The sequence below is a fragment of the Phaethon aethereus genome (genome assembly GCF_964289735.1).
Source record: "Phaethon aethereus genome assembly, chromosome: 1".
NCBI classification, from domain to species: Eukaryota; Metazoa; Chordata; class Aves; order Phaethontiformes; family Phaethontidae; genus Phaethon; species Phaethon aethereus.
Genome location: NC_138575.1, coordinates 153,956,690 through 153,982,219, shown reverse-complemented (window position 1 = coordinate 153,982,219; position 25,530 = coordinate 153,956,690). Strand labels below are relative to the sequence as shown.

The window sequence follows — 25,530 nt, the reverse complement described above, 5'->3', positions numbered from 1 at the left end:
ACAAAAAATGCTTTTTCTCTGATTTAGTTCCAGCAAAGGCTGAGTTTGGCTAAGGATTTGATAAGACAAGTATGCCTCTCTTAACTGAGACTCAGTGCTTTTTGAAATGCATTGGCTATGCTCTGTACACAGAGGAAGAGATTTCAGTCTGTTTGCAGCATTATTTATAGTTCATATAGTACCAGACTCCAGCTTTGCTGCTGCAAGGTGATGCTATGGCAGGATAACTACATATTTTCATTTTGGAGATGACATAGTTTTGAGTAATAAGCCTCCTGTAAATCTATCAGAGGTTTTGATCTCCATGCTTCAGGTGACTTTGTCTTTTTAACGTTATGAAAAATCACTTGCTTATATAAAAACTAAACATCATCATTAAATTCAAAAAGAACTTAGTACCACCTGCAATGTGTATAGCAGAGCTTGCATTTCTACTTGTAAACTGAATACTTCTACTGTCCTTTCGCTGTTACAGCCACGTGTTAAATTGTACAAAATCACAAGGGGAGGGGATTTGGAGGAAGCATGCTTGCTTGACCATTAGGGAAATTAAACTTAAAGCAGCATTGTGATATTTAAGGTGTGCCCTAAATGCCTGTAATTTAAAATGACCAGTGTAACTTTAAGCCTGTATTTGATTATCCTATGCAGCTCTAACTCCAGCTCCTGTAATACTTGCGAACACAGCATAACCGGATTTTGTATGTACAATGATAAAATGCTTCACTACTTCAATGCAGTTACTACAGCACTTAAAATCCTAGAGTTGACTTTTTTCCTGTTTAAACATATACACATGTTTAAATGTTTTAAAAATACATTCTTTTCAATAAGGAGCTGTTGACAGAAATATCCATGAAACATCACATTTTTAATTACCTGGAAATTGTTCTTTTATTGTCTGAGGTAAAATAGAAACACAAAGTTAATGTTGCCTCATTACTTTGCATAAGTGAATAGGCCTGCCTTAATTGTCATTCTTTGTCTACAGGCATGTGATTAATGAACTTATTGAGACTGAACGAGCATATGTGGAAGAACTTCTCTGCGTTCTTGAGGTAAAGATTAAATTTCACTGTGGCTGTTAGTGAATCTCTTCCATTTCATGGATGCTCTGATGCTTTCCTTATCACTGTAATGCCTCTGCTTGTCCCATCAAGCAGTGTGATCATTACATCTCTCTCATCGTGTTTTCACAGAGGCAGGAATATGCAATTTTTTTCGAGAAATATTCATGCAACTAGGATTTTGTATTATGAAACACAAATTGGGCAGAAAATAAGAGATGCCTAACTATTTAGGTGGAACATAGCAAGATTTGTAATGATCATTAATTCCTGCAAAAGTTCATTCCAGAGTCTTGGGTCACCTCCAGAGAGGTTGTGTGTCACACAGTAATGTGAATCTGCATCAAGAGAATCTTGTGTCAGAGGCGAAAACGTGTTTCTTGCATCCCTCTTTGCACATCTTTAAGTGACCTTCCAAATGTCTTGGGGACAACTGTGGCAACAGAATTCCTTGTAATAATAGTATCTTGATTTGAAGTTGTAAAGGAAACAAAGGTGTTCCCTTTGCTTCACACTTGTGGAGGCATGGTTGCAGTACTGCTGAGTTGCTTGTACAAATACACTGCAGTATTCAGTGGTGTTCCTCAAGTTTGTTAAGTCTTCAGACATGGGTGTGTCATTTTGTTGTAGCCCAATTTGACTGTAGGAGATGATGGAGTTGCAGGTTGAATTTTTTTAATCAGAATTCATTGGAATTGAGCCAAGTGGGTACTCTTGGTGTCCATGCCAATGTTAAGCTCCTAAATAGGAGCTGTCTTAAGTTATGGACTGTGAGTGATAATTTCTGAGTACCTACCTTCAAGTAAGAGTACTGTAGGAGCATTTTGAACTCTGATCTTGTTTTTGCCTAGTTTGTACTCAGCTTCTTATAGCACTTATGTCCTGTGTCCAGACCAAGTGCTAGGAAGCACTGATGACAGTAGAATGGTTGCCTCTGGTGTGTGGCAATAAAGCCAGGTAGGTCTGGAGTGGACCTTAAGGATCACTTTATTCCCTGCTGTTGTATTCAATGCTATCTGTACAGTTCCATTTATAAAATCAAGAATCAAATTGTTGGAGGAATTTTTGTCCTGCTGCTGCTTCTGGAGGGTTGAATCTTTCTGTTCCTCTGGTATTACTCTTTTTTTTTTTTTTTTTGCATAGAATATAGCGCAACCCTTGTCTTGCCAGGCCAAGCTGTCTTGGTTTTCTGCCAATGTGATAGACTCTCCAGTACCCTGGCCATGCCAGGCACATTTCTCTGTGCCTCCTTGCAGTTTGGGGTGGTTCATCTCTCTTGAACTTGGGTGATTGGGACTGCCAAGAGTAATTTTGGATCAGATCTTTACTGAGGTATGGTTTAATGGCAGTCTTCCAGTTTTTGAGTAATTCTAGTTAAATAATCCATAGTTTTGGCTATTCTCCCAATTCCTTTGTTTCTCCTATTCTGTTAATCTTCCAATTTTTCCTGTCATATAACCTGATACTCCCTTGTATGGACAGTGTCTCCTATTATTATGTCATATTTAATTGCCATGCATTTTCCTCTGACGAGAATTCCAATAGAAAAAAACAAGGTAGTTCCCAAGATTGATTATTGAGAAACCGCTATAGCTGCTTTTATCCGACCTTGATAGTTTTCCTTTTCTTAATAACCATGGTCATGCCCCTTGAGGCTGTGAAATCCAGTAATTTTTATTGGGGAAAAATATTGGTCTAGTCTATATTTAGGTATTGTATTCTACTCCTTTTTCCATTTACTTTGATGCTTTTAGAACAGCTTTCAAATGAAAGACTAAGCAAAGCCTTATATATTCTTAAAGTAAGATTGAATGATCCCTGTGGCTGCATGGAGTAACTTTCCCTCTCCTTTCTTAAAACACTAGTACTGCATAGGTAGTAAAACATGAAGGTTTTTTTATACTAAATTTTTAAAATAAGTACTACATCAGCATGAAGTGGAAAGAAAAATGTCAAAAGCTTTTTGTCAATGTATGGATTTCATGCTTTTGTTCTTTCAAGAGTTCCAAAGTACTGAGCTCTGTCAGGTTTGTTTTCACCTCAGCTGGGTTAGGTGTCCCTTCTCTTTGCCAATGCTGGCTTTGCTGCTGTGTTCAGCAACGTCTTTACTTCATGTGGAAATGAATCCATTCTCTTCATGCATCTCTTCACTCCATCTAAACTGTGTGGTGACCTCAGTTGTTCTTTCCCTGTTAATTTTTGATTTCTATCTTTTTTAAGGCTGTACTACTCCCCGCCCCCCCCCACCCCCTTCAGACTGCATTTTCCTATTTGGGGGGAGATACCTGGGAGGGGGACCAATGGTTAGCTATCTGTGAGCTCCAGCATCTTTGCCTATACCATTGTTTTTTCTTTTTTGTGGTGTTTGAGGAAAAAATACCCAGATTTTTAAAGGCATGTTTCTGATTTTAAAACAAAAAATCTAATTACTGTCCTATCCAAATTCATGAATTCTTCAGGCTAGCTGACTTACCAGCTAGTTCTCCTACTTTTTGTAGTTTCGACATCACTTTGAAATTGAAAATCTTGGTTGTAGGCGCACTTTTGCTTAAAACCCTTTCATTTAATTTGTCAGTTTGTTATAATTCAGTGCAATTTGTTATAATCAATGTCACTAATGCAGTGACCACCTTGTCCGTGGTAATTGTGTTTAAAAAAATGAGAGAGAGAGAGACAGAGGGAGAAATCTAATCCAAATATAAAGTAGGTCACATAATCTTCCTTCAGTGCCTGTACACTAAGGAATTTTCTTACATTAGGAAATCTCTTTACAATACAGGTACTAGAGCATTCTTGTAGTTTTTCTGTTTGATTGGTTGGTGGGTGTTTTGTTTGGGTTTGGGATTTTTGGGGAGGGTTGTTTGTTTTTTTTAGTGTTCTGGGATATCACTTGATCAGACTAGTGACATTGGGACTAGAGAAGAACAGTCCTGGACTAAAGCCACCTGTGTACTCTCTTTTCCTTATCTGTGCCAGATACACAGACAAGAGAATGTGGCCTTATATGACAAATGGAAGATGTCAGAAACCAAAGTTAATGACTTTCGGTACCAAAGCTAATGAAAATATCTTAAAGATAGAATTTGCGGCTTAATGGTTTCTGATACCTGCAGAAATAACTACAGTCAGCTTGTTCCCTCATACTACTAGCTAAGACTAGCATGAAGGTTTGTGTGTGTACTGGAATTGTGACTGTAAATCCAGATGTGTAAAATCTTAACAGAAAAAGTACAAACTGTAATTTGTAAGCAGTATGGGGGAATGCATAGCCTTTGCTTGGTGGAAATGATTGCAAACTTTGTTTCAACCTTGCTTAATTAAAATTGCAGTAGTTATTCAAGTGTCCTTCTAATATATAGGTATGTCTTACTGGACTGATGGAAAAACAGAATTTGTATACTTTTTTCATGGTTAATACTGAAGTCTGTCTTTTGCTCTCTATCAGCCTGCAGGCTGACTGCCTTGTCAGAGAGAGATAAGTACTGCAAATAAAGGGAGATAATCAATGTGGTGCTCTCCTGTGTTGCAGGGTTATGCTGCAGAGATGGACAACCCCTTAATGGCTCATCTCATTTCACCAGAACTCCAAAATAAGAAAGATATCTTGTTTGGGAATATGGAGGAAATCTATCACTTTCACAACAGGTAAGTATTTGCATGGAGATCTAAAAACAACATTTGGATGGGATTCTTTTACTCTCTCTTTTAATGTGATTTAAATTGCTAAAAGATCCTTACTGAGTCCCACTTGGCTATCTGGCATGTCCAGATTCATATTGCTTAGAAGAGGAAAAGCAAAATGTCTATAAAAGATGAGCAAAGCTGTGTGAAACTTTTGTTTGCAGTACACAGGTAAAATTTGGCATGTTGGTCCTCTTCCTGAACAAAAGTATTTGGAACTGGTTACAAGCTAATTAAAGCAAGATTTGTTTGGGTTTGGGTTTCTTTTATTTTTTATGAAATTTGCTATGGAAAGTAAATCATTATTCTAAACCACAAATTCTCAACTCTTATATCTAGTTAAGCCTGGTTAATTTTATACTTGAGTGACCCCTCTCTGAAGCTTGAATCCTTGCTGCTAGAGAGGTATTCTTCACAGGATAATATTTAAATTGGTAGAAAAGAAGTATTTTCAAGAGAAGTTAAGCATATTAAATAGTTATTTCTTATTCAGGCAAAAGTAGACTGGAAGTTTTGCCACTGATTTTTTGGAGGTGGGTTTTTTTGGTTTGGGGCGGTGGAGTTTGGTTCGTTTGTTTGCTTTGTGGTATTTGGTAGCATTTGGAAGGCAAAACCAAACACTTTAAACTGTACAAATCCTGCTGCTGAATACATAAGGCAGGGAAACAAAATCCTGCTTCTCTCCCCAGTCTTATATTTGACTTTGGTGGTAGCAACAGTAAGCTAAAAGAAATTGGTCAGAATGTTTGTTTTAATTTGCTATCCCTTTGTAAGTACATGATTTAGAAGAGTTTTGTTTAGTTTCATAGCACAGAATTATAACTCTGTTTCCAAAAGTTTAGAAAACGAATTGCAAGAATGTGAACATCTACTACAACTTTTTTAACATGTACTCTAAGAAAATCTTCTTCCTCATAGAATATTCTTGAGAGAACTAGAAAACTACGTAGAATACCCGGAACTAGTAGGACGGTGCTTTCTAGATCAGGTATGTGTCATCTTTTGCTGGCGTTTCATTCATAAGCCCCTCTAGGACTGTAACATGAGAGTGATTTTCGTGTAGTAATTGCCACCACATCCCCTTCCTTTGTCTCAAACAGGTAACAGGTTGAGAATGTAGACGTTAATTGAGACTTGGGGATATTTTCTGCTGTGTGGGGTAATTAATTTTGTTAGAAAGAGCTACTACCTTGTTGAAAGAGAACTGCTTTATTGAAGTGGTAGTTAGGAAAACATGAAGAGGAATCATATACTGCATCATTTCACATCACTATAAATGATTGGTTTACTTGGTTAGATTTCTCTACTGGATTTTCATTGTCATTGCTGTTGTTCGTTTTTGTTTTCTTTAAAGAGTACACCTCAACAGAGTAAGTCCAAAATATTTTTATTCTGAAAATAGAAAGCTATGACAGAATTAGACTTTTTTACTCTGGGATTTATTGAACAATGGGTCTCACCCATAGTATACAAAAGGCTAAATACAGATCTGTTTATGGAAATCAATCTCCTGTTGTTGCTACCTATTGATGTTCTAAAACACCTGGGAGGAGCCATCTCTCCCCCTTCTATTTACTGGCTACATCCACAGAGATGCAGTTTTTTAAAACTGAGGGACAGAGGTGCTTCTGTGCCTGCTGATTTCCTACCTAGTCTTTCCTTCATATCTATAGTTACTGTGACATTTTCAACAGTCTTATTTCCTTTTGCTTTCAACAAGTGCTGAAATCCTGCTGTTTAGTTGCTAAAGTGATAAGGGGCAACAAACCGCTTGGTCTACCTTGGTGCAACTCCCAGTGAGAAACGTATTCATAAAAAGAAAATGTATAAAGAAAAAAGAGCAAAGACTTCTACATAAGTTGCACAGAGGGACTCATGGCTGGGCATTCAGAGAAGTATTTTTCAGATTGTAATAGAAATAGATTTGTAAATATAATATATGCTTCTTTTGTAAGGTGCTTAACATTCAACTGAAGCAAAAATTAACAGGAACATTTTATTCTGATGTGTCAAGTACAAAATTAGTAGCCATTACAAAATCAGTGATTTTGAATAATTGTTTTTTGCTTGGGATGCCTCAAGGAATTGCATTTTTTTTGTTGTTTTTTCTTAGACTTATTGATTATGGAAAAAAAAATCTTATGAACTTTGTCCATTGAAGTCACAAGAATTTATTAACTTCTTGCTTGTCTCCCCAATTTCAGATGGAAGATTTCCAGATTTATGAAAAATACTGTCAAAATAAACCTCGATCTGAAAGTTTGTGGAGGCAGTTTTCAGATTCTGTATTCTTTCAGGTATGCTTGCTTGAGTCTCTTAAAATATTGGGGGAGGGGTGTTTTTTGTTTTGGTTGTTTCTTTTAACTTCATCATTTATGTCTAACAACAACTAACAGAAATACTGAGTAGTGTACTGATGAAATCCAACACTGATTACAGGAATGTCAAAGAAAACTCGATCACAAGCTCAGTTTGGACTCATACTTGCTGAAACCCGTTCAAAGAATAACCAAATACCAATTATTGCTGAAGGTATGTGTTACTAAACTACAACACTAAGTATATTTTGTGCATTTGTACTTTTTAAAATGCTGCTTCTCTCACCTTGCTGGAGAGAAACCTAAAAGTTAGCAGACAGATGTATAAACTGAAATGGAGACAAATCCCAGTCTATCAAATTTCAGCTCGGTTCCTTTCTCTTTCAGCCAAAAAGTTGCTAGTAGACAGGGGAATGTTACCACAGAGACACCTTGTGTAACTTGTTTTCCCTAATATTTCTGCTGAAGAGAAGAATGAAAAGTTCATTAGGGGAAACAGATGGACCAAAAAACCTTTGCAACAAATTAAAGAGAGTATCTGAAGTACTTGTTACATGCCAGTTATACTCGTCTCACGCACGAATTACAGTAATTTGCCCTGCTGGGTTCTAGGAAATGTACTTAACTGAGAGCACTGTAAGGTATTTTTAAGAAGGATGCCATTGTGATTCACTTAAACATAGTATACTGAGAGAGCAAAATGAGAGCAATGTACTATAAGAAATTTTAAAATTAATGTCTAAGTAGGTTTTTTCTGTGTTTGAAACTGGCTTGTTTTAAGAAACATTTCCCACATAGACACACATTTCAATAATTTTATTTAACAGTAATTTTAAAAAATTACCTTGGACTAAATTTACTCTTGAGGTAAAAGTGAGTTAAAGTTAACTGCTTTTAAGGAATTAATTACATTAAGCTTGCATGAAAAGAGAAGTATTCAAAAGGTTTTCGATTTAAAGTATCTTTAGTTCCTGCAGTCGATGGGGAAATGCTTATTCTCATACTATGAAGCCTGGGGCTTCACTACATGAACTCACAGCTGTGTTTATCTGCATCAAACTGGAAGATGCAGCTTCACCAATAAGCCCTTTAGAGAAGGGATGCCTTTTTAAATGTGTAGACAAAGCTCAGTGCAGTAAGTTTAAGTCTGTTACTACCATCCTAGGCCTCACCATAATTCAAATAATAAATGAAATTTGCCTATGTTTTTACATTTGTTCACGTCTAAAAAGTAATGAATATAAAAGGTAACAAATTTGGACTGAGTTGTTTTTTATTATCAATTATGATGAAAAATGTTTGTAAAGTTAGTCTTGTAAAATTCTTAGTGAGTCCTTGTAAAACATACAGGTGAATGAAATATATTTGGCTAATTAGCAGCAGAGATGAAAAGTAAAACTTTAGGGTCTTCTGAGTTCCAGACAGTATTTAACCCACCAGGTTATATGGTATAAAACTTTACTGGATAACTTTAAAAACTTAAAATACTTAACTTAAATTCAGTATTAAAATTTGAATGTTCCTAGTTACTGCTGTTTCCAAAACTAAGTAAGTTGCCATTCCCTGCCTGCTCAGGAAATGCTGAAGTACAGCAAGAACTGTGAAGGCGCTGAAGATCTTCAGGAGGCATTAACTTCTATACTGGGTATTCTCAAAGCAGTTAATGATTCTATGCACCAGATAGCCATTACAGGCTATGATGTGAGTAACAGTATTTTTACTTATTTTTAAAATTATTTTCATTTATTTCTTAGATATATGTACAGCATAGCCCATACTGTGTATTAATGATGAGAAGAATGTTTTACAAAAGGTTCCTTTAGACTAAATTGTGTAATGAAAATAATGGAAAACGGATCTCTCTATACTCTTCTGAAGTTTTCCTGCTATGAATAATACTTTGCTCCATCTACCCAAGTTTTCTTCCTTTCATCTACTTGACACCAAGTAGAAACAGAAAATCATCACGAATCTGGTTTAGGCTACTGCCAAATGGGAGTCACTACTACATTTTTATATCCATGTGTAAAACTACCCTCAAAACTTCCAGTTAAAAAAAAACAACAATGTAAGGAGCTTTGGAGCAGAATTTTGAAAAAAACAAATGTGTATTGTGTCTTCCCCTCTCTCTATGTGTAGATCTCTGTATCTTTGCTACTGGTACTCTTGACTCTGAAATCCTGCCTGAACAGTGCTGAGGAAAGAGAAAACTGTAAAAATCTAGCACTGACTTTATTTTTATTACATTTCCAAACCCAACATAAACACTGATGTGAGAGATTACTTGGAACAACAGAACTTGTAAAGACCTGCTCAGAGCATGTGTTTGATGTTATCTCTTTGTAGTTATAAATATTGCTTTTTTTGTTCCAGGGAAACCTGAATGAGCTGGGCAAGCTTTTAATGCAAGGATCCTTCAATGTCTGGACTGATCATAAAAAGGGTCACTCCAAGGTGAAAGATTTGGCACGCTTCAAGCCAATGCAGCGACACCTCTTCCTCCATGAGAAAGCAGTGCTGTTCTGTAAAAAGCGAGAAGAAAACGGAGAGGGATATGAGAAAGCACCTTCTTACAGCTACAAACACTCCTTAAATGTAAGATACCGAGCAGTCCAGTAAGGTTGAGGTACTGAGGGTTTATCCTGCAGTAATACCACGTTCTAGTTTTTTGTCAGTGAAGATGTCTTATAGTTTTGCACTGGGAACTTCACCTTTTTGGGCAAACCTAACTGGTGCCGCAGGTCTGGGTCACTTTGCGTTGCTGTCTGTCAGAGAGTCAGGGTAGGGGGAAATTATCCTTTGGGAAAACCCAAGCCATACTAGTCTAGCTGAACGGCAGTTGCATTAATCACACAGAAAAAGTAATAGTGAGCAGAAGAGGGTAATATAAATAGATGTAAGGTTTGGTGGTCTGGATTTTGAGACATCTTGTGGGTCAGTCTCAATTTAATATACCTAAACCCTTCTTCCCTCCGAGGTAGCCAAGATGACACAAAATACTAAATGTCTTGCATCCAACATGCAGATTGTGTTATTAGTTTTCTTATCCTTGAGCAAGAAGCCAAATGTGGTTTTCCTTTTCAGAAATAGGGTAGCAAAGAATACCAGTAGCCGCCCGCTTCCATTGTTATCATAATCACAATTTGGTAGGTCAGCTTCTGTTCTCTTTGCTTCCAGATGGCAGCAGTTGGAATAACAGAAAATGTCAAAGGTGATGCAAAAAAATTTGAAATCTGGTATAATGCAAGGGAAGAAGTTTACATCATACAGGTAAATAACATGCCACTATATTAAAAAAAAAAAAAGAAGGCAGGGAGGAAGTCTAACCCTAAAAAGATCTGGAGGTTTTTTCTTCTATCACTAATAGACGATGATCAGGAAATGTAGAAAAAAGGGAAAAGAAAAAAAAAAAAAAGCCAAACCACCACTAGATTAATTGGTAAGGTAGTTTCTTAATATATTTTCAATTGCAGAGTCTTCTGGGGGAAAAAATAATTACATTTTACAACATGGAGGATATTGTGTACACAGTTACTATTACTCTCACTGGAGTAGTGGATGGCTTGGAGCTGGGGTTTGACTGTAGCACATGCACAGCCTCTGCCTCAGCATGTTCCCGTTGTCACAAGTTTCTGTTCACTGAAGGACTAGAGAGGGAGCTCTGTTTGTCCCTTTGCAGGATTCCTCTGAGGCTGTGCTTTGGCATGCAACTCTTTGTGTAATAAGTATGCCATGCTTGATGGCTGATTGTATTTATTTTTGGGTAGGCACCAACCCCTGAAGTTAAAGCTACTTGGGTAAATGAAATAAGAAAAGTGCTGACGAGTCAACTGCAGGCATGCAGAGGTAAAATATTTTGGATATATACGGGTTTTTAATCTCTTTTCTCTTTGAACTTCAAAACCTTCATTGTGTAGGACTGAAGAAATGAAAAGCTCAAAACACAAATCAGTGTTAATAGTTCTTTGTCTCTCCTCCATTACAGAAGCTAGTCAGCACAGAACACTAGAACAAACACAGAGTTTACCTCTACCAGCATCATCTTGTACAAGGTAAGTAAATATGTTGTCAAATCAGCCTGGCTGTCTTGTAAATATATTAATACATCCAGTTTGTAGTTCTTCATTACTCCTACCCCTGAATACTGGCCCTTATGTTTTAGATGTTTTTTAGGTCTCTTCCTACTAAGAAGCTGTAAAGCTTGGAGTTTATACATCTCCAGAACTGTTAAACTGAGCAGCAGTGCCATGAGCTTTGCCAGTTGATAGAGAACAAAACAGAAAAGTCATTTTCTAAGCCAGCTGAAGTCCTGGTGGTATTATGGGTCTGTTTGTTGAACAGCTAATTAAATACTTTACACCCCAGATAAGAGTTATGTGGAACAGCCTTTTCCCTCCTTCTCTGTTCTTTTTCTTCCCCTGAATTTTTTTTTGTCCTTTTCCAATGTCATGTTATCTTCTTTTTTGTCTTTTTCAGGGCATTATCTTTTCTGTCCCTTGTTCTTTTCCTCCAATTTACTTTTTTTAATTTGCTTTTAAACTAAGTAATGTGTTGATTCCACCAGTGTTCTTGCTTGAGTCAAGCTTTTCTTCTTTTCCTATTTTTTATCCTTTACCCTACCAACCTATATGTTCTGCTTCCACCTGCTGTTCTGCTCTTCTCCAACACCTCTTTTTAACCCTCTGCTGCTCACTCTTTTTTTCATAATATGTGTATATACCCATAAGCCCATGTGTTCATATCTTCAGTCATTTCCACATGGTGTGTGCTCGAATGTGTATCAGTAGCTCTCTGCCCTGCATGTTTTATGCATCTACTTACCACTCAGGGAGAATTTCCCACATGTATAGTATTTGTGGGTTGTCTTTCTCCATTCTGTTCCCAATTGGAGGTGTGATGGGAATCCAACTGCAAGATCCAAACTATGTTCTTTGTTCATCCCTCATCTGTTCCTTTGTTAAGAGCTTCTGAGCGACAGAGTATATTCCTTTTTTTTTTTTTTTTCTTTTTTTCCTTAGTACGTCAGCACAGAATGTGTGCCTGTAGCTGAGAGTAAGTGGCAGTTGTCCTGAGCTGTCTTTTGAGTAACTTCTACTGCCATAGTACATGTGGTTGTAGTCAGTTAGGGGACTCTCTCTCCTTTGTGTGTGCTCATGGTCTTTCTATGCACAGTCACCAATGACTTCTTCAATCCTACAAGGTATGATCTGGGAAGTAGCTACAAAATGGTTTTCAGCCTATATATCTGTATGTAAAAGAAAGCCCGTGACTGAAGATCATCCCTTTTCAGACATAAATTTACTGGAGATGGATTGATTGTCTTAATTTTCTTCCAATAAACAGTCCTTCACGAAATCACATCAGAAACACAAAAAAAATGGAGGAGAGAAAAGCTGATCTTGCAAGTCTAGAAGGTTATGGCACCACAGTAGCACCAAAGTACCCTGAGAAAGGCAAAGGTGAGTTTACATGTATGTATTGTTATCTTTAATTGTGAAGAGCATGCCTGCACTGCAGATGCACAGGCAGATCCACCAGCAGAGTAGCCACAGTAGTGCAGGAAAACGCAGCATTACACCTGAACGAGCAGAGCTTTGCAGGTTGCAGCCCTAAGGCAGCCCACCCCCAAAGTGCTGCCCACACTGCACCTGCGTGCCGGTCCCACCTGTCCTTAGCTTGGGGTTTCTGCATTCCACTGTGTGGTGTGGACAGGCCTAAAGCCACCTCGAATGAAGGACAGCCAAAAGGAGGTCGGAACTATGTGTTATGAGGCCTGAGTCTGCAGTAGTTCTTCTCTTAGAGCTGCCCAGCTTGTCAGGGTTTTCTTCCTCTGGATAAATTTCTCAGCATTACCTGTTCTGAAGAGTTTTGTTGTTTTGTTTTGCTTTTTCTCTTTAATTTTGGTTCCCATCATGGAGATTATTTGCCGAACCAGTGGCAGTACAAGGCCCTGCACAGTGAGAACAACTGACCACTTGGGTTCTTCTGTTGTACCTGGACTTTCAGTTGTCCTTTCTCATCCTAACATGCAGGTTCCCTGGCAGGGCTGCAAACTATTTTTTGCCTTGATCTTTTCATGGCTTTGTCCCCTTTCTTTCTGTGTCTTTCTCTCCCTTTGTAGATGACACTAGCTCTGCTTCAGAGTGCTCTATACTGTCAAAAAAGCGCTTTACACTGCAGGGCTTTACTAACCTCAAAAGTCAGAAAGGTAATTTAAAAAAAAAAAAAAAAGCTAGACTGTTTTCTGTTTAAGGCTGTAATTGAAGCATCACGTTGTATGTGTGTGTAGTGTAACAGGTTTTTAGTGTATGCGCTACCTTGTTCTCCTAAGTTCAAGCCAGGTTCCTGAGGCACTGACCCTGACAGGGAGAAAGCAGCTCCAGAGCAGGAGGGGGAGCTGCAGCTGAGAAAAGTGGAGGTGTTGGAGATGCAAGGGGAAGAGTGCAGTTTCCAATGCCTCCAGTCTCACTATCAGGGCCAAGGAAGGAGTTTATAGCACCCCATTCCTGTAGGAAAACTAGAGGAAGGAAATTGTCTTCATATCAGACACTTGGCCTGCTTCTAGCTTCAGTGGATCTGCCCCGAATGCACTTGTACTTGGCAAAAAGGAATCAAGGTTTTCTCGAGTATTTCTATATTAGCGTCCTTGCTAATAGAACTCCCAAAGCATGACTGCAGCAGAATGTGTATGACAGAGTTCTTTTGCTGGATACAAAAATAAATAAGAATTTCCCTATGCTTCCAGAAGTGGTCTTTACTTTTTTTTCCAAAAACAGGCAATAGGAGTCTGAGACCTTTCTTGCTTCTTCCTGCCAAGTAATCGCACTGTTACATTCACTTCTTGCTTTGAACAGCTGTCTTTGAACAGTCTGAACTGCATTAAGTCGATGGCCCTTGCTCAAGAGCATGAGGTTTTTTTTCCCCCCAAGCATCTTTTCAGAATGCCTCTTTAAAACCTGATTACCTTTGAGTTCTTTCTGGAGAGACTCTGAGACTCTAGGGTTGTGTATCTAATGCTAATGAGGTGAGCACTAATATCCCATGCTTGCCTTGACAGAAACTCCATCTCCTTCTGCTAAAAGCCAGACATTGCCAATGATCCTTCTTACAGGACCAGGTATTGCTGTAGCACTAGATTTATATAAAAATTATTGCTTTGTTTGGTAATGTTTGTCTAAAATTGAAATTAATTGTATTCAGTTGATGTCTAGTTCATTTAGAAAACTTTACATACACTTTCACCTATTGCTGTAAAATAAATTTGCCAATTTATCTTCAAATAACTACATGTAAATAATTAATTCCTTCTACTGTAATTGACCAATGACAGCTAAAATTAGAGTGATTACAGAAATCCACTTGTTTCCCAGTGTAAACTCAAAGGTATTTAGCATGCAATCCACCTATTCTCTTTTTTCCAGTTCTTCAATATCTCTCTTCTGTGTTTTTTGCCTATTCATCCTCCTGCAGCTTCTCCTACCAGTCCTGACAAAAAAGCTAAACGGCATGAAGTAGTGAGTGACCCAACTCCTTTTGGTTTAAGAGGTATAGTGATACCACATCTTGTACTCCACGAATATCCACACATACCTCGTGTAATATGTTACATCAAGCTCTGGGGATACCTATATGATGCTGTTGTGTGCAGCAGTACTGATATCAGCTGAGTTTTTCCAAGTGGGTCTGTCAGCTTTTGTATATACTGCTTTTGATGGCACAACTGGTTGAAGTTTTACTTTGGCATGAAATGAAGTAGCATATGGCTAACTAGTTTTTAGGAGAGGGCAGCGGGAAAAGGATCTTGTGCTGAAGAAATAACCAGAAGCTGGGTGTTTAATGGAATTACAGGGGAGTCCAGCTGCTATGCAACACATGGTTTTGCAGTTAGCATCCTCCTGTCACTGTGCCCCTTGTGGAGAGGATTTAACCTTTTAAAAAGGAAAAAAAAAAAAAATCTGAAACATATGCACTCTAGTCAGAGTGGGGATCATCACTGTCATGTGGAATTTCCATTTTAGATCTGCATTTTTTACTGTAGTCACAGGCCTGTTGCATCTGTCTTTGGGTGATAATAGGCAAGTTTCCAACCCTATAAATCCCAGATAATTTAACTGAACCCCTTGTAGCAGTTTGCCTCCTGTCCTCCCCAACCCACAGCTAAGTAAAGAACAGAAAAGCATTTCAGTTAAATGACCCCTTTCTAACCAGCGAGACTGTTGGTGAAGGCTTGAGTACAAATCCGTAGGGCTAGCTAACTAGAGAGTACAAGCAGAGCAGTCCCTCTCTTCCTGACTTTTTCCACCACCATCTCTTAGAAAATATTACTCTAAAGATGAAGCTGTTTCAAGCCTTACCATCATCCTCCTGTCCAGGTTTCCACAGCCTTTGTCTTTGCTCACACATGGAAACAATGCAGGTTCAGCTGCTGTGCTGGGGAAACTATGCAACACCATACACCTTGTCTTTCCTGACACCTTATCTCTTCTCCTTCACCAATTCAAAGAGGAATAAGCAGGCAGTTGACCTGGGCCTTTCAGGACGAAACTGCACCAGGTGATGGTCACAGCTCCCCAGTGCAGAGCACGTTGCCTCCACTCGTTTCCTTTCACGGCTACATCACTTCAACTTACATCGCAGTGAGCTCAAGGAAAATTAATTGGTGACAGAATCACATCTTGCAGATAGATCCTATCTCTGTGAAGAAACCTGTGGGCCCATATCTGAAGAGAAGCAGTTAATGAATTCTTGCTTTTCCTGGCACCATCAAATCTAAACTCATTTCTGCATAACCATGTCTTTTCTCAAGACTGCCTACTATTTTCTTACCTTTCCTGCCTTTATAGGGAGCTCTGATTTAGTCACGCCGTGCAGAATACACACATGCGCGTTGAATGTGCATGCATAATTTTGGTGCCTGTAGTTAGCTAATACAAATACGACCACGGTGGCTACTTCCCCTCCCCACCCAGGATCAGATGGCCTTTTAAATGGACTTGTTAATAGTAGAGTGCCAGCTTCTATGACCAGTAGGAGTGCTGTTGCTACGGCAGGATCAGGCAGGTCTGCTCTTACCCACATCAGCACAATATAGGAAAAGAAAGAGGCTGTGGAACAAGAGCAGTTACCCAAAATGTTCCAGATGAGCAGGACAATGAATATGATGCTACAGGCAGCGCAATTACAGTGTTTTAACTTTTTCTTTTGTGCAACTCATTGATTCTTTTCTAATGAGAGCTTGGAACAATTAGGAGAAACCAAGTTTTCTTCTATTGCACTGTTCTTAGCTTGGAAATAACAGAAAGGGTTTCAGCTGTGTCCCATGAGCCAACTATAAGATGTGAGCTTCCAAGGAAATTTGTATGGAATACAGCAGGAATTTATTGCTCAGTTTCTTCACAGATGGAAGTTCATTCTTAACCTTGGACAGGGTCAAATGGGTCAGTACCTCTAACCTTGTGCAGGTCATCCGTCAGCGCAGGCGAGGTAAAAGTCCCGGTCCGTTTGGTGTGCTCTGGGTGTGATTTCTTTCTACGATTCTCAGATTGCTTTGGCTTTACTCTGACGGTGCTCAGACTTTTCCTTAATGCACTGGTAATACCAGCCATGTGATAAATGCCTCAGAAGCAGTGAAGAGCAAAAATGCCAGTGTTTCTCAACTTAACTAATAGTTACATAAAAGTTGGGAGGTTTGTTCTCCCTTTCATTCTTTTCATTGAGTTTCATTGTTGTTACCCTTTGGCTTGAACCAAAACCTTACAAATATTTACTTGTCTTTTATCATAACTTTTATTTCATTTTAAGCTCAACACATTTATTAACAGCTGCTGACCTTAGTGAAAAGCTTCCCAGTAGTAAAACTTACTGTAGTTTTATTTGGAAAAGGATTTTGTGCACTCTGGATATGATTCAGCCTCATAAATAAATGAAATGCTTCACCCTGAGAGAGAAAAAGGAACGCTTAGCAATAAATGACAGGCAGGGGATTGTTATTGTGGTGTTTGGTGCAATGACTTAACACCAAGATAAGTCAGCATGATTAAGTAATCCTTGTGCCTAAATACCCTTAAATAATAAGCTGCCTCATGAGGTGAAGTACAGAGTGCCTGTAGCTTGTGCTGAATTTCTTGACAGCTCTAAGTGCTCAACAGTTTGAACAAAGCTATGTGCATCCATCCCGTGTTCCAGCAGGCTAGTTAGGTTGCTTTGGGTGACAACCCCGTGCATTCATCTATATCATAGAGTGCATGTTCCTGTCTTCTACCTCCTCCCCAGAAAATCCATCGTCCATCTTTAGAAGAGAAAAAATAGCTTCTTTTTATTTGGGAATTTGCATTCTTTCCATCTGTTTCCCTCTATATAAATCCAAAGGGCTAAATTCACTGCTGTGCATTGCCACAACTCCACTTTGATGGAAACAGGCCAACTTTTGCCAGCTGTGAATTTGACCTAGTGGCTGCAGTAACTTCCCCGTGTACAGTTTTCCTGCTGTTTATGCTGGTCACTTAACAGCTTATCAGCGGGAAGAACATTTCTCCCAGTCGTGGGTCACTGCTGCAAAGTTAACCGGCAGCTGTTTGTTCCCCAAGGTTGGGCTAAAACATCTCATTCTCTTGACGCATCTGAAGAAAATGATGGCTGGTCTAGTGCTGAAGATCCGCTGAATTCGTCGGATGCAGAGGAAGAAGGAGGAGGAGGAGGAGGCGAGATGAAGCTGGTAACCAGAAATGCTTTCCTGTTGAGCTAAGCAAATGTTACTGATCTGTTGTGTGTGGCAGTATATAGGAACGCTGTTGAAGCTTGCAGGAAGGAAAGTGTCTGCTTTGAAATCCGCAGCTGGGCAAAATTCCTCGGGGAATGGAAAATATCCCCTTCTCTTAAATCAGCCTTGTGTTCGTACCTTGGGAAGGTCTGTCTGTGCCTTTGCGTACCCACAGGCTAGTGAGACCGTGACTGCTTATGCCATAGTACAGCAGTCGAGCAATGACATGCTCAGCTACCATGTCAACAGACTTCCACACATACATCATGTCACTAGTTTGCCAGCTTGGTTTTGGGTTTGGTTTTTTTTCTTTGTATTTTTTGGTAGATATTTGAATTAATTGTTGTAATGGAAACATTTCACTGAATGTTTTTCAGGGTGTGAGAATTCATGTACTGAATTTGCATGTAACTGAACAGCAAAGTTTTACTGCCTCTCAGCATGCATATTTACACTGTCTTCAGCATATATGTGCATGAGAAAGGAGGAAAAAGTATGAAAATTTTCATAATAAAAGCTGCAGCATACCTTAAATTATTCAATAGAAGTAATTTGTTTATGTTTTTCCTCTGTGTTCATTTAGACTCCTGGTAAATATACAGTTGTGACTGATTATGAGAAAGGAGTTTCTGAAGAATTTACAGTGAAAAGTGGAGATCTAGTTCAACTGATTCGTGAAGGGGAGGATGGACTTTGGTATGCAGATCTGTGTTTGGAAACTTTTATACGCAGAACTGTGTTTGGAAGGCAGATGTTTAGGGTAGAACTTTCAAAAGCATGGAATGAAGCAATTTGACTTTTTATTTTTATATTATTTTAGGTGTGTAAAGAACCTGAGCACTGGTAGAGAAGGTTGGATCCCAGGAAACAATCTGCTGATGCTCATAGGCAATTCAAAATCGGCTCAATCTTTAAGCAGCTCTGGTAGGCTATTTATTATGAGTTGATTGCCTCTGTAGATTCCTATTATGAAAATAAGTCATGAAAAACAACAACCACATCGTATTTTCTTGTGGGTTTTTTCTTTCCTTTCCCTTTCCCAGAATCGGGCACTGCCTCCAGCACTTTGAGCACATCATCAAGTTGCAGTGATAGCTGCAATGCCAGCAGCACCAGCTTCTCAGACATTAAGGGCTAACATTAAATTTACACCCCACCTCCATGGAAGGTAAATCTGAAATTTGTCATTTTGTGCAGAGTTCTGGATGTTGGACTCGGAGAACCACCAGTTCTGTGTTGCCAGCTTTGAGTATTTTCAATGGTGATTTTTACAGGTTCTCCCAGAAGGTTCCAATGAAAATTGCATGGAATGTGAAGTTGTGAATAAAAGTTAAATGATTTGAAATAGGGTCTTGCAGGGGCTTCTGCTGTGAAGTCTGAAGTTGCAGAGCTGTTAGCATAAAACACATTTTCTCATTGATATACAATCAGGTTTCTGCAGAACTGTATCATTTTGTAACAGCCAGGATCTGAATGTGAGCAAACAAAATGTTTTCAGTGCTAAATCCTTATTGTAAACTAACAACACAGCAATCACTGTACAGGACAGGTATGAGGAAAATAAATCTGAGTTTACAATTTCTTCTCCCAAAAAAACCCTTTCTCCAAGGACATACCTCCATCAGTGCAGTGAATGAAACTCTTACAGCAACCAGGAAGGTGGGTTGGTCCAGCCTTTTCTCTTCTCTTGGGTCTTCAGGATATTCTTCTGCTCCCTAGAGACTGGGATGCAGACGTCGCCAATACACTGACCACAACAGCGTCAAAAGAAACTCTTATTTTATCCTTTCCAACCTTTTAATGATGTGTGCAATGGAGTACCTGTTTTCTGAGGTCTTTTGTTTGGCCTCACAACCAAATTGTTTACCAAGATCACTGTGTTTACATAGCCTTGGCAATTTAGTAGTATCTTCTTCCTTACGCAAGTGCACAATGAAGCACAAATGTTCTCATTCACTACATGATTTCTTAATAAACGGTAATTGCATGGTTACCTTCAGCTCTCACACTTAACATGCAGTTACAGGCAGAGGCAGCTACTGTGGCTGCACTATGGGTCAAGAGCCTGCCTTCAGCCAAACCTGTGAGGGATAGAAACCAGACGTATTTTTAGTCAATACTGTTTGTTGCAGATTTATGCAAAGGGAAAAACATGATGACATAATTTTTCTATAAAAGGGGAGCACGGGAGAAAAAAGTATTTATTAGAGAAAAGTCAGATCTATGCTACAGACACGTATGTTAAATTTTTTTTAAAGGAAGGGTAATGCTAAACTTGCCATTTTTCAAGGTGTGATGTAAGCTGACGTTGGAAATTTTCACCTTGTCAGATGTTCTTTGCACTTCATCGTTACGAAAATTCCAGAACTGTGTGCATGTATGGAATATTGTATTCATTCCTGTCTATCTCTCAAATATTTTTACTTATATGAAAATAGGTTTTTAACAGATTCATGTATCATATTACTTAAAAATAATGAGGACATTAAGACCGTAATTTTTCAGAGGCAATGGGAACTGCTGTTAATCATCAGACCCCTCTGATGGCTGGGCCCTGAAGTCTATCTTTATGACAGAATTTTAGATTTTTAGAGGCTGCAGCTTAGGAAACATAAATGACAAATACTCTAAAGAATGATCTTACTCCTAAGTTGCAAAAGCAACCCTACCCCAGATGCAATCAAAATGCAGCTGACCACGGTCAGTACAAACCGAAACATATATATACACACACACATATTTATGTACATATATATGTGCATATATGTGCTTGTGTGTGTGTATATATATGTGTTGTAGATATGTATATGTGTGTAGATATGATGTATCAATGTAAAAGATGTATTTATAGTCTTCATGCTGCTGAATGTGTCACTTTACAATTCATAAATACTTAGGTTTCTTGCAATACTGCAATGTAAAGGCAGATCAGGGTTTTACTTCAGGCATCTTTTTCCAACGCAGAAATCCTCTGATCTCTTTTTAATTATCCCATATAATATTGTGCTGACCAGGAATATTTAGTCTGATATTTAACAATGGAATGGCAACATGAGATTTAGCTTATCTTCATCTGTGTAAGTTATTTTGTAAATTATCTGTAACATAATTTACTTATATATTGCTGTTACTGCTAGGATGAGACTGTCCTTTCATTTCTCACCACAGCCTCATTTTTGTTATTTCAATGGTCTTCTCCATATCATTGCACTTTAATACAACCCATTTCACCATTTACTTTTTTACTGCTGTTGTGAATTAGAAGTTCAAAGCCAGAGGTCTCTATTGTAATTATGAAAATTTGAATAAATTTCAGCACTTCTTGCTGAATGCCTTTATATAGACATGCTCTGTGTTTTATTTTGTCTCACAGTCTTAAAATCTTCTTATGGGTATCATATGAAAATGGAGATAGGCTGAAGTATTTGGAACAGAAAACATCAGATGGTTATTATGAACTGCACTGTAAAGGTTCTGAGTGTCCACACAACTCCCCAGATTTAGGAGTCTCCCTGGATTTGTGGGGTTGAGTGCCATATCTGCCTGGTATGAGGGAGCTACCCAAATTCAATTCCCTTAACTTAGGATGTAGGAATAGAAGAGCCAGATTCTGTTGTCCCTTAAAATTTGCTGTAAACTGTGTCTAGACACCGTGTTATCAAAATAAGATGTTTAGATGTTGAAATAGGTTCTCTGGGCTCTCATTTGAAAGGAGATGAATAGGTAACATGTAAGCTATGATGGCCACATTAGCAGTAACTACTGTTTACTTTAACAGCTGTTAAGGAAGAGAAAGATGAGATTTTTTGGAGACTCATAAGCAGCTGGAAAGAAATGGATGGCCATGTAAAGACTCTAAGAGAGCAAGATAGTTTTCTGACCTTTAAATAGCAAAGCACTTGATAAATAGCTGCTTCTGCCCTTACAAACACCCTGGCAGGGATGCCAGCTCGCTCGCCCGCAAGATTGTATTGGATTTCTCCTGATTTTTTTTTTGTATTCTTTTACACATTTTTCCAAGCTGCCACACCTCAGGCCAATACATTCAGCTGTAACACGTCGGTCGGTCAGAGATCAGAAGGGAGAGCGCAGAGTGGATTATTTTTAGGCGAGCACATGGGGCTGGCGGGGCGAGGAGCACAGGGCCCACATTTGCTGCATGTCACGTGCCGAAGTAGCTGCTGCGTGGGGCTGCCGCCAGCCCAGCAGCGAGCTCCCCTCCTGCCTCCCAAGTGCTGCACCCTTGCACCCCTACTCCCTCCCGCTCCAGCAAGCAACTCGGTTACAGCCCCCACTTCCCCAGGCAGCTTTTGGCCGGATCCGCTCCCAGAACAGGCTGACCATTCCCCTCCCCGAGCAGTAGCACCGGCGCTTGCTCCCGTGGCCGCAGCCTCTGCAATGTCAGCGTGGTTCCCTCCAGGGACGGCCTCCAAAGGCAGCGGGGCAGGGCCACGGGGTGCCCAGGGTGGCGAGGTGCCGGAGGGCTCTGCTGGAGTGGGGGTAAGGCCGGTGCAAGCTGTTTTGGCATCCATTCCTTCCCTTGGCTCCTCATGCGCTGTTGTACGTGGTGAGCTCAAACTATCTTGTCATACGTAAATAAATACACACTCTCCATCAGTGGGCTCCAACCGTTTCGCTTGGTCCAAGTGGCGTCCACAGTGAAGCGTCCTCACCCAAAGCTCGAGCCTTTCCTTGAAAAATCCAGGGGCAGCGTTATGTCTAGACAAACCCTCGAGAGACAAAAAGCAGCGTGGTGTACACGAAAAGCAGGCTGCAAGACAAAGTGGCAATGTTTCCTCATCCAACCTAGCCAGGCAGCAAGAGTCCCTCAGCCCTTTGCAAGGAGAGGCCAAGTCGTGGCCGGGGCAAAGGCAAACCACGAGCTCTGCCAGCCCCTCCGCAGCTGAGACAGGTCAAAATCCCTCGCACTGTTAAGCGGTAAGAGCCCTATATGTACAGGAAGAGAGGATGCACTAAAATATGCTCATCGGGCGTCTTTGCGCGTCTCTCGAGCACCGCCGTGCCGCTGCCGCCTGTACCGGCAGCAGCCTAAAGATGGTGGTAGAAAATCAAGGATCAAGTTTTGCTTTTTTATCCTGAAGCGTTTGAACTCAGATTAGCCGGTTTGGTGCTGAAATACTATCTTTGACAAATCAGTTGAAGTGAATCGATTAATTACCTTTCACATTTTTATTTTTATTCATTCCATGTCAATTGACAAGACAGAAGGGTCATCACCTGCATTTAAAAGACTATGGATTTACCAGTGTTGCTGTTGCAGCTGTGATGGTCTGGGGCCATAGTCAAGAGAAGGGCTGTAGTATATATCTTATTACTGACTGAGACAGGTGGCATAAACAGAGAATAAAACAGAACAGAATACAATACAATACTTCGGGGCACACTGCCTTTATTTTAAAACTAATTTTTTTATGCCTTTTGTTTCCTTTATTATGGGGTGTCTTTAGATATCCTTCTCCTCAGGCAGCAAAAGAAGAGGAAGAAATAACCCACGTCAAGATTAAAAAATAAAATGTTAAGTACTTGTATTCAGAGCCGGACACAAAGAAATTCTCAAAAATATTATCTCCCCATCTTTTACTTCCTCTTCATGAAACTATTTGCTATATAGGGATACAGAACTCAGTCAACAGGCAAGTAATTTTTTCCTGGAAAGAAATTGTTCTCTTTTGAGGTCTAAAAAGTAAATAATTTGCTTTAAAGCTTAGCGGCATGATATTTTTATAGATTAATATAACAGAAATTAACTTGATCACAGGCTCGCTTTGCTGAATGATGGTAAGTTACTATTGTTACTGGACAATTTACATGGAATTTTCCATAAATTCATGAGGTAGCTTGTCCCTAAACCTTTCTTACCTAGACACAGCCTTGTCAGCTTACTCAAATGATCTCTTATGGCCTCTTTGAAATAGAAATCGATTTATGTTTTTAAATTGTTCCTGAGTGATGACTAGAGAACTCACATTTAAATCACCTGTGACCTGTTGGATCAGATCAAGTTGCACAGTTCCCAATAGCTTCCATACCTGTCTTCTCTTCAACCCAAAATATGAACCTAAAAATAGCAAAACGGTAAGAGTTTTTCTTTGAAAAATGTCAGTAGGAAACAAAACAAGAATAAAGAATGGTATGTTCTGAGACACCAGTCCATCATGTCTTCCAGGCTAATGTTTCTGCTTTAGATTTTTTTATTTCACATTGTCAACATTTTTCATGTTTAATTCTCTTAACCTGTCTTTTTTTTTTTAAATAACACAACTTTGGCACATCCAAAGCAGACACTAAAAAATACCCTAAATCATATTTTCTGAAGAGCTGTCCCCAAACTGATTCTAGTAGCCCCTGTGAGCAGCAGGGGTGCATGTTTGCATTAAGATATATATATCCACTTTTAACAGCGGATTATTTTTCTTGGAATTGCTCAGAAAACATAAGCTGAGGCTGAAGCCTGCACTGGCAAGGAGGTTTATAGAGCAGAACACTAGGGCAATTCTCATAAACTACAGCAAGACCACACAAGAAGAAAAACGGAGTAAGGCTTGGGGATCTTATGGGGAAGAAAAGCTAACGACCTGCCGTTTGCTCCTCTGGCTGGGATCTAAGCCAGTAAGGAAGGGGAGCTCTTCTTTAAAAACACAGCTCTTTAACCAAGGAAGTGGCCCAGCTGAAGTCAGTAGGAAACAGCTCCAGCTTTGAGACGAGATCTGTGAATATGAAGTTCATGAGCGAAGAGCTGTAATGAAGTCCTGGGACTCCTGAATCCTCAGTGACCCTCCGCACAGGCACGGTCATCCCTGTCCTCCCTGATGAAACCTAATGGCATGAATTTTTCTTGGAAGAAGGACTGTCCCTGTATGAACTGACTGTCTTTCCCAGCACTCGGGCTTTTCCCTGGGCTCTAAAAATAATAACTGAGAGTTTGGCTCTATTCCCAAGCAATTAAAAGCAAAATCTTTCATGCTCAAGGGATGCCAACAGAGGAAGGAAGATGGAAGGAAAATACTGCATCAGTCCTAAAGGTTGTACGGGACCTGCACGCTACGGAGGAAGAAGAGGAGAAAGCGAAGGGGTGCGACGCCGCTGTGGGGTGGCAGCCACCCCAGCCTCCCCGGCAGGGAGGTCCCCCCCTTCCTGAGGAGGCAACGGGGCAGAGCCCGGGGCAGAGCGGGCTGGCCTCAGCTGAGGCACAGCCTCTGCTCCGATCTGCGCGCTCGTTCAACTAGATGGGGATGGATCTTTCCCCAAGAAGATGAGACGGAGAGAAATTTTCAAGCAGCTCCAACAAGCTGAGCTTTGGCCTTGCTAAGCCGAACATGCCCTTGCTATTTTCAACTCGCTGCCGTAGGCAAGGGAACAAGGAACGAGGCCGGCGTTGGCAGGCCGGGATGTGCAGAAAGGGTTCCCAGAAAGGAGAGGTGGGGACAGCTTGGGACTGCTGTAGCTCCTTGTGTATTCCAGTAACCGGCCTTCTTCCTCCGCCCCGGGACAGGACCTGCCACCCGCCCCTGCCCGTCCCAGGAACCGGGCTGCTGGGAATTAGCCAGGCTGCGACCCGGGGAAGGGCCCGGGTGCCCTCTCCTGGGAAAGCGATTTCAGAGCAGGACGTCCAGCTCTGCGCACCGCCGCTAAGTAACAGGAAAGCAGGCGCAAAAACGGCCGGCAGCGCGGCTTTCCGAAGCAA

At 40.0% G+C, this 25,530-nt stretch overlaps 1 protein-coding gene across 3 annotated transcripts in view; it reads left to right on the top strand.

The window, feature by feature from the left end:
• MCF2L (MCF.2 cell line derived transforming sequence like) overlaps positions 1-18,963 on the top strand; it is a gene marked incomplete at both ends in the record, with an annotated part of 158,256 nt that extends 139,293 nt beyond the window's left edge. For 2 of the 3 annotated variants that reach the window (XM_082013503.1, XM_082013504.1), the window contains 15 exons: positions 992-1,058; positions 4,597-4,712; positions 5,667-5,736; positions 6,953-7,045; positions 7,188-7,280; positions 8,642-8,767; positions 9,440-9,661; positions 10,244-10,336; positions 10,834-10,912; positions 11,052-11,118; positions 12,410-12,525; positions 17,653-17,780; positions 18,409-18,521; positions 18,646-18,749; positions 18,869-18,963. In XM_082013503.1, the coding sequence (XP_081869629.1) occupies positions 992-1,058; positions 4,597-4,712; positions 5,667-5,736; positions 6,953-7,045; positions 7,188-7,280; positions 8,642-8,767; positions 9,440-9,661; positions 10,244-10,336; positions 10,834-10,912; positions 11,052-11,118; positions 12,410-12,525; positions 17,653-17,780; positions 18,409-18,521; positions 18,646-18,749; positions 18,869-18,963 (1,582 nt within the window). Of the gene's footprint in view, positions 1-991; positions 1,059-4,596; positions 4,713-5,666; positions 5,737-6,952; positions 7,046-7,187; positions 7,281-8,641; positions 8,768-9,439; positions 9,662-10,243; positions 10,337-10,833; positions 10,913-11,051; positions 11,119-12,409; positions 12,526-13,187; positions 13,275-14,536; positions 14,612-17,652; positions 17,781-18,408; positions 18,522-18,645; positions 18,750-18,868 lie in introns of all 3 variants that reach the window. The other variant, XM_082013502.1, reaches the window with a different exon arrangement.
• Between the last annotated feature and the right edge of the window lie 6,567 nt (positions 18,964-25,530).